The sequence below is a fragment of the Cyprinus carpio genome, chromosome A6 (assembly GCF_018340385.1).
Source record: "Cyprinus carpio isolate SPL01 chromosome A6, ASM1834038v1, whole genome shotgun sequence".
NCBI lineage: Eukaryota > Metazoa > Chordata > Actinopteri > Cypriniformes > Cyprinidae > Cyprinus > Cyprinus carpio.
The window spans coordinates 23,194,743-23,203,700 of record NC_056577.1 but is presented as its reverse complement, the minus strand read 5'-3'; the positions used below and the strand labels follow the sequence as shown (position 1 = coordinate 23,203,700).

Below are 8,958 nucleotides of genomic sequence, written 5' to 3'. Positions count from 1 at the left end.
AACAGAAACAAGGTTTTGAGTGATGTGTCAGACCTTATCAGGGCGTGCAGAACATATTTTATCATTTGCTGTTTTATTAGGTCAAATGTTCAAACTTGGGGCTCTGTCTGGTTTAAGTACCTAAGATGGACTTTGAATAATTTGATTATTCAGGATGACTCCTTTTAGGATTTTTGTCAGATTTATATTCAATTATAGGTTAGATATATTTGTTTATGTAGATTTCTTGATTGTTTTTAGGCAGTGGGGAATTCTATTTTAAGTTATAAGTATTTGAATGACACTTGTGTCATGTTAAGTGCTAACTAAATAATATACACATACTTATTTTTACCCATTAAATATTCCATCAAGAAATTCATTAGTGTTTTCAAAGACAAAGTTCCACTCTTATCATTATCTGCACTGAATTTGAGAGTCTGTGGTGGTTGAAGGTATAGTCTGGACTTTGGGTTTCCACTACAGCAATCACCTCCCTAAACTATATAAATACAGATGTGAAACAGCCACCTTCACACTTGTTCTTCAGACAAGACAGCGTCAATTAAAACACACTGACACAGGTAAGAAGACAACCTTACTTTTTAGCCAGTTCAAAATTCAGCACTTTATATATAATAAATGTATGTAAAAGACAGATACTTGAAAGTGTCTTTTACTTATAGACTAAAACTGAACAACATGAAGGTTCTTGTGGTGCTTGCACTTGCTGTATTTACAGGTAAAAAACTGAGAAAATTAAATTTTAATTTTTAAACTTTTAAAAATTAAAAGTTTGATAAATTTGCAGAGCATAATAATGCAATTTGATCATTCAGGTTGCCAGGCCAACATATTCTATGCTGATGAGCCCAAGCCACAGCTGGAGCAGCTGACAGATGCTTTCTGGAGCTATGTTTCCAAGGCAACACAGACCGCAGAGGAAACCGTCATGATGATCAGGTCTTCCCAGTTGGGACAAGAAGTCAAGTAAGTCAAGAACATTTACCTGCATTTACCTTTCTTGTGTCCTGAGATGAAACTGAAATGTTTTTCTTCATATCGTAGTGCTAGGCTGACCCAGAGTGCCGATATGGCCAGCGAATATGCCGTCACCCTCAAGAAACAGATGGATCCTCTGGCTGAAGAGCTGATGACCAAAATCACCAAGGAGGCTGAAGTGTTGAGGGAGCGTCTGGGCCAGGACTTGTTTAACGTAAGAGACAAACTGGAGCCCTATACTGACAACCTCAAGAGTCAGATCCAGCAGAGAGTGGAGGAGCTCAGGACAGCCATGGCTCCATATGCTGACTCCCTGGATTCTGAGACCCTGAAGGCCACTCTGCTCCAGAAGAGTGAGGAGCTGAGAGGAAACCTGGAGCAGAGCGTGAAGGAGCTGCGGGCTCAGCTGGAGCCCTACACTGCTGAACTCAAGGAGAAAGTGGACCAGCATCTGCAGGAGTTTCAGAAGAGCGTGACCCCCCTGACTGAGGACCTCCAGACCCAGATCAGAGAGAGGGCCCAGATGGTCCAGCAGAGTCTCACACCCTATACTGAAGACCTCAAGGAAAAGCTGGACCCCTATGCGCAGGACCTGCAGGCCCAGCTCTCCTCCCTGTATGAGTCCTTCACCAAGAGAAATTAGATGCTTCAAAGACTTCTTCTGTCACTTTCCTCCATTTATTAATCCTACCATGCCCTACACTAAAGCAAAAAATTAAAACATCTGATAAAGTCTCATTAATTATTAATTAATTAATTATTCTTGTAAGTTTACAGATTCCACATTTATTTCAATGATGAATAAAATATTATTTATTAACAGAATGGTGTTTTTTTCTTGAAAGATATATGTCAGAGAAAACAGTATTAGCAAAACAAACAAATCCTTGCATTGCGTTACGAAGCGCAAGGTTGGGGGTTCGATGCCCCGGGAACACATGATAGGTAAAAATTGATAGCCTGAATGCACTGTAAGTCGCTTTGGATAAAAGCGTCTGCTAAATGCATAAATTTAAATTTAATTTAAAAAAAAGAAATCAAACAAACTTTTTTTTTTTTTTTTTTTGAGTAGGCACTGACAACTGTGCCCTAAATTAAACACAAAATTTAAACATACTAATCGCTAATTTTTTTTTTATTAAAAAAATCAAAGTCCTCTTCTAATCTAAACAATAAATTGGCCCTCAAAAATGTAAACAGGAAGAAATTTTTCCAAAATACCATAATTGTTGTGATGCAACATCAAAGGCTGACCTATATTTGTTCTTAAGTGACCACTGCTTTTAGCTACGCAGAGAATGGGAGGATCTGTTCTGACAAAAAGTCCCAATCAGGAAATTTAGTTATGAAGTTATCATAACAGTCAGGCACTACCCACTGGACTTTGGGTTTCCATTGCGACAATCATTTCTCTGTGGTATATAAATGAAGAAATGCAGCCACTACCTCCACAAAACCACTTCAGACAGGACAGCGTGAATTTAAACACACTGACAGATAATTATTAAAAGGGCCAAAACAATTATTTTAATATATTTGTATTATATTCTTATTTTATTTTATATTTAAATGTTTTATTATTATTATATTATTATATTTTTAATTTATATAATTTTAAATTAAAATACTCTTACTGAGATCTATTTTTCTTACAGGCCAAAACTGGAAATGATGAAGATTTTTCTGCATTGGTGGTGTGTACAGGTTAGACATATTACAAAAACAGATTGATCAAATATTATCACAGTGTTAATGAAAATATCTTGTCTTTAAATGTATTACATTCACACTATTCATATATATTTTCTTGTGGATGGCAGGAAATATGCCATGCATTAAGCTGACAGAAATGTTTTTTTTGTGAGGCATAATAATAAAACATTATATTACTTGAAAATATATCTGCAGGTTGCCAAGCCAACCTATTCTTTGTAGATGAGTCTAGCAGCAAATGATGCATTCAGGAGCTGTTTTGATTGAGCCGAGATTAGAACTTCCCAACTGGGGCAAGAAATCAAGTAAGTCAAAAAAATGTGCTTGCGGGAAACTGTAGTAATAACTTCCTTCAGCATTTTTAATGCCATGAAATGACAATGATAGACTAATGCTGTGTCCCAGTTCGCCTAATTATACTATGCCCTAAAAGTATGTACTCTTTTTGTGAAGAAAAAGTACATACTTTTGAGTATGTAGAAGAATACAGTAGTAGGCAAGCTTTGGGACATACTTCGTCATAGCTGCTTCTTTAACGGACGCTCTGTTGCTTAGTTACGTGTATTCTGTCACTGTTTAAACTGCACTGTCAGTCATCTTATCCTAGTTAACATCATCGACATTTCGTTTAATTTGATTTCCTACCGTATTGGAGAGAAATGAAGAGGCATGTTGATCTGCTAGTCGCTGGTCTATCATGCCAAGAACTCTGCTCATGTGCTTGCATAATGATGCATTTAAAAGTTAATGACCAAACGTATTATTATAAAAGTTCATAGTGTTGCTGCAGATGAAATGTAACGTGGACAACATTAAATTGGTATTTTTTCATCAGGTTAGACACTGATTATTTATCACTCAAATCCGTTTATCTACCTGTCCGTTGGTCGCGTATATCCGCCATGTTTGTAGTTTTTTAAACACTTTTAATGCGTGTTTGTAGTTCTTATTGAATCATCCTCCACCACGCAATGTGTTGTGCTGTGGGCAATATTAGCCGTTAGAGTGTCGATCTGCACTTCGAATTCTAACCTTAAATGGATTTACGTGAACGAGAACGATTCGTTCACCTAAAAGATTCGTTCAAAAAGAACGATTCGTTCACGAACGACACATTGCAGTCAGAATTGTGCGACACTCAATCGTCGTTTACGGATGCCATAGGAATGACAAGTGCCGTAAACTGAATCCCAACTGTCGCAAAAAGTCAGTGACTTCTCTTATAAAATGGCATTTTTTTTTCGGTGTAAACTCTGAAAATAGTTCAATCCAAGATTATTGTTTAGTGTAAACGATTTTGAAGATTAGCTGATAGGCTGTCGATTCATTAAATGATAAGCTGTTTCCTATAAAAAGCGGTTTATTCAGGGTAGTGAAGCCTCTCCTCCATTGACATCCATTTAAAAACAGCTTTTGGTTTCCTTTGTACTGCAAAAGCGGAAACGTATGCTCTTGTGTTAACGCTTTTTTGGCTAAAGGTTTCAGGCTTGCCTTCTAGTGGCTCTGATTACTATTACTGTAACGTTACTGTGTCTGTCTGTTCCGAGCAGTGCATCAATGTCTGGTATATTTAAGGCAGTGTCGAGTGAGTATATTTTTTATATTCAGAGTGGTAAAGTTACAATGTTCGGATCATGCTGATTGATCAAATGTAGTTAGCATTTATCTGAAGTTAGCAAAGCAAACATGCTTGATTTCACTTTGCATTGAGCTGTCAACTTTAAGATTGATTAAATGTTCAAACATTTGAACCTTAAAACAGATATCATTTTGTTAATGTTTTGATGCATTTAACTTCAATTAGGGTTGGACCGATAGAAAGTGTTTTGGAAAGGAAATGAAGTGTACTACAGAACTCCTAAAGGGAATAAATAGCCTACGAGATGGAAGGGGAAAATATATATATTTCAATACTTTCTCTCGCAATTATATCGTTGGTTAATTATACTGTATGTAAATTGCGGGCATCAGCAAGTGAGTCGCTACTAATGTGGAAGGCATTGAACTCGCTTTCGAATGCGAGCTCTCATTTTACTTTCACTTTCACTTTGGAGATGAATGGTAGGAGCTGAATGGTAGGTACCACCGCTACCAGACATTTTACAAGATTAAATATTTGTCAGTGGTGCTCAGTATCTGCAAATCATTCGCCATTGTCCTATAAGTAATCTCCCATCACTCTGTGTATGTGGTAAGTGAACTTTTATGGATCAACCTCCCTCTTCTGATGTCATCGTCCATCACGATGTTTCACTGTAGACTTCGACCAACCCTAACTTCAATCACCAAAAACTACAAAGAAACTAAAAACATGTTTTTGTTTTGGCTGCACCATCTCCTTTGACAAAAGTACAAAAGCGCAGAGAGTCCCAAAACAAAATCCAGTAAAAGAGTCTCCTGGTTGAAAGATGAAAGAGTTGTGAATCATTGATCCTTCAGCAGCTAATAAACAAACAATTGATCTTCTGACACCTAGAGTTTCGTTTGGCTTTGGTGCAGTTACATGTGTCAAAGATCAAGGCGGACAATTTGGGAAGAGCACAAAAAATTGTGAAGGAGGCTGCAGGACAAGGTGCAAAAGTTGTAGTGTTACCTGTAAGTATTACATTCTATATCTTAGGTTATATATTGCTCACCACTGTCATAATGTATGTGATTGTCTGATATATTAATATTGGTTTATATAAAATCATGGCATTTAATAATCCGTAATCCAGGAGTGCTTCAACTCCCCTTATGGAACCGGGTTCTTTGCTGAGTATGCTGAGAAGATCCCAGGAGAGTCCACACAGGTGTTGTCGGAGGCAGCCAAGGAGTGTGGGGTCTATTTAGTGGGCGGTGAGACTCTCAGACACAAACCAGCATGTTAGTGTATTTGATGCCATTCATTTCCATGTCCCTTTCATGACTGTGTCTTTTTTTGTAGGTTCCATTCCTGAGGAGGACGGAGGAAAGATCTATAACACCTGCTCAATTTTTGGACCTGATGGAAAGCTGCTTGTCAAACACAGGAAAGTAAGTAACAGTAAAGACAATATAAAATGTATTACAGTTTCAACAAAAATATTAAGCAGCACAACTGTTATCACACTGATTATAATGAGAAATGTTTCTTGAGCTCCACTTCAGCATATTAAAATTATTTCTGAAGGGTCATACGACACTGAAGACTGGAGTATTCACCTTTGCCATCACAGGAATAAATAAAATTTTTAAATATATTAAAAGTTATTTTAAATTGTATTAATACTTTCATAATATTTAGTATTTAATATTTCATAATATAAGTGTTTTAAACTGTATTTTTGATCAAAGTGCAGCCTTAGTGAATTTAAGAGACTTCTTACAGACCCCTACACTTTTGAACAGTTGTGTATAGATATATAATATATTTCAAAATGTTTCAGGATGTATTAACAAGCGTTTGAGTAAACAGTTTGGCTTAGGTAGAAAAAAATGACTCAAACTTTTATGCATTTATACTATTTTATCTTCATTTCCCTTCAGATTCATCTTTTTGATATTGATGTACCAGGGAAAATACGGTTTCAGGAGTCTGAAACACTAAGTCCAGGAAACAGTTTATCCATGTTTGAAACCCGTGAGTGAGTATTATAGAAATATTGTCCATGTTATAAAGGGATAGACAGTATATTAGTACTATATTGCTTTTTGGCCAATATTAGAGTTTTTTTTTTTTTTATCAGAATCAGTGTTTGTATATGGTAGCCATTTTTTTTTTCTGCATGCACATTTCCCTTTATTTTTATATTTAGTAATCTGTAAAAACACTAATGATTTAATAACTTTGTTGTAATCTTTAGCAGAATGAAACTGAATATCAATTCTCCATACTGTTCATTATAATGTTGTGATGTTAAATTTTGAGTGTTATTTTTTTATTTATCTAGGGAAAAAAGTATATAATTTTAATTATCAGCTATAACAGGAGCATAACTATTGCCTGATCAGAATTGGCCAGAATATAAATATTGGTGCATAAATATAAATATACAGTATATATAATAAATATCTGCTCTCTCCAGATGTGAAATCACACAGTTTATGTATTTCTTTGCAGCATTTTGTAAAGTAGGTGTGGGAATATGTTATGACATCAGATTTGCGGAGCTAGCACAGATCTACGCTAAAAAAGGTAAGAATTTTTTAATGCAAAGTTTTGTTAAAATGTAATGTAGGTATACTTGATATGATTTCCTCATATCTCTGTCTATGTAGGTTGCCAGCTTTTGGTATATCCTGGTGCCTTCAATATGACCACAGGTCCAGCTCACTGGGAGCTGCTGCAGAGGGGGAGGTCAGTATCTCAGACCACCTAGAGTCAATGAACTATTCAGTTCCCCATGAATGCTGTAAGACAGTTTGTCTCCTTTTCACAGGGCAGTAGATAATCAGGTCTATGTGGCTGCTGCTTCACCAGCAAGAGATGAGAGTGCCAGCTATGTGGCCTGGGGTCACAGCTCTGTGGTTAACCCTTGGTCAGTGCTTTCTGTCAGGTTATGCACTTACATTACATTTACATTTAGCAGACGCTTTTATCCAAAAAACTGAGGACAATAGATGCAATCAAAACTAACAAAAGAGCAACAATATGTGTAAATGACAAGTCTCGGTTAGCCTAACGCAGTACATGTAGCAAGGTATTTATATATAAATATATTTATATATATATATATATATATATATATATATATATATATATATATATACACACACACACACAGAAACACACACACACAAAAAGAAAAACAAGATAGAATAGAAAAAATAGAATTATGCATGCTTTTGTATGGGTTACTATGATAACTGTGCCCTCTTTCCATGCAGGGGGGAGGTAATTGCCAAAGCTGGATCAGAGGAATCCATTGTATATGCTGATATAGGTATATTTCACCTCTTTACACTGAGAGCTGTAGAGCCATTTTGGCATAATGTAAACATACTCTTTCTCTTCTGCTTGTAGACCTGCAGTATTTGGCTGATATGCGTCAGCAGCTCCCAATCACCACACAGAGACGGAATGATCTATATAGTGTTAATAGTGTTCAGGAGGGCTGAACACTCGTTCACACGAAGCACTGCAGTGGACATTTAGTCCTGACTTAAGACAGACTAAGTCATCACATTGGGTTAGCCACAAGTCTTCTTTAGTGTAATGTGGGGTATTGCACACAAATATGTTTTAATTATTCCAAATAACAAGTGCCTCACAATTTGTATTCTTTTGCTGATTCTTTTAGAACAGAAATTATATTTGTAATAGATAAGAGGTTTTTTAGTGGTGAAAAGATTGGTTTCATCAGTGGGAGAAAAATATTAAGCATGATATTAAGTTATTGATATTATCAAGTGGCTTCCAAATCAAAATAATTAGATTTTACACTGTCATTGTATTAAATCCAAAAGAGATTAAAATATTATCTGGAAATTGTGTACTTCATATTAAGTTACCTCATTTTTTTTCTACCAGTTAATGGAGTAATGTTGTACATATAACATGTATGTTACATATAAATTGCAAAGACGTTTCAGAGCAGAAAACAATTCCAGAATACCAATGCTTATGTATATTTCAATAATAAGGAAGTACTATTAGGAAGTAATATGGGTTACCACAGAGCAAAGACATTTTAATTATTGACAAGAACAAGTGCCTCACAGTTGCTACTAATCCTTTTACAATTGTATGTACAATATATCCCTTAGGTCTTTTATTTTCAATGACTTTGATACAATAGTAAAAATATTATATAGTGATTAAAAGGCAAGTATGTTTTTATATGAAAAAATGTGGCATTAAAATTGTCTTTCTGCCACATTTAGTGCTGCTGAAGAATATATTTTAATTATATTCAGTCTCAACAGCACTCCTTAACAGATAACACAGTAAGAATGACATGACAGTGTTATATGTTACGTCCTTCTTTCTAGTCTAGAGGGTTTGTGGAAGGCTTAACAAAGAAAAGTAAATTAAAATGGATTTAATTAATATTAAAACAAGGAGAACACACATTTTGGCAATTCTGAGCTGTACGCAGGCAGCATACGCTGTTCTGTATCAACCGCGCCACAAGGATACGTTTTTTTATGTGTATTTACGCTTTTGTTCGAAAGCAAACAGCGCATCGGTGCAGCGCGGGTGACACAGAAGAACATACGGCGCCTGCGTACAGCTCAGATTTGCCAAAATGGTGCTACGCTGATTTGGAGAGACACAGAGGAGATGAATTGTTGAATAAAATC

The 8,958-nt window shown here is 35.8% G+C and overlaps 2 protein-coding genes across 2 annotated transcripts; both read left to right on the top strand.

The window, feature by feature from the left end:
* The first annotated feature begins 545 nt into the window (after positions 1-545).
* Positions 546-1,763, top strand: LOC109091840 (apolipoprotein A-I-like). Its single transcript, XM_042757446.1, has 4 exons — positions 546-563; positions 666-721; positions 819-969; positions 1,048-1,763. Exons 2-4 carry the CDS (start codon positions 682-684, stop codon positions 1,622-1,624), a joined length of 768 nt encoding a protein of 255 aa, XP_042613380.1. The 5' UTR covers positions 546-563; positions 666-681; the 3' UTR covers positions 1,625-1,763.
* Positions 1,764-3,898: 2,135 nt separating this feature from the next.
* Positions 3,899-8,155, top strand: LOC109091293 (omega-amidase NIT2). The gene is made up of 10 exons (XM_042758499.1): positions 3,899-4,279; positions 5,171-5,289; positions 5,412-5,532; positions 5,621-5,709; positions 6,202-6,295; positions 6,776-6,850; positions 6,934-7,012; positions 7,095-7,193; positions 7,543-7,598; positions 7,679-8,155. The coding sequence occupies exons 1-10, from the start codon at positions 4,252-4,254 to the stop codon at positions 7,771-7,773; spliced, it is 855 nt and encodes a 284-aa protein (XP_042614433.1). The 5' UTR covers positions 3,899-4,251; the 3' UTR covers positions 7,774-8,155.
* Positions 8,156-8,958: the final 803 nt, after the last annotated feature.

Excerpts from the sequence above, each read along its gene's own strand:
- LOC109091840 (XM_042757446.1), top strand. The coding sequence starts at position 682 with ATGAAGGTTCTTGTGGTGCTTGCACTTGCTGTATTTACAG. Across the intron at positions 722-818 it reads TGCACTTGCTGTATTTACAG|GTTGCCAGGCCAACATATTC; the intron begins GTAAAAAACTGA and ends TTGATCATTCAG. Across the intron at positions 970-1,047 it reads CAGTTGGGACAAGAAGTCAA|TGCTAGGCTGACCCAGAGTG; the intron begins GTAAGTCAAGAA and ends TTCATATCGTAG.
- LOC109091293 (XM_042758499.1), top strand. The coding sequence starts at position 4,252 with ATGTCTGGTATATTTAAGGCAGTGTCGA. Across the intron at positions 6,851-6,933 it reads ACAGATCTACGCTAAAAAAG|GTTGCCAGCTTTTGGTATAT; the intron begins GTAAGAATTTTT and ends CTGTCTATGTAG. Across the intron at positions 7,599-7,678 it reads CATTGTATATGCTGATATAG|ACCTGCAGTATTTGGCTGAT; the intron begins GTATATTTCACC and ends TTCTGCTTGTAG.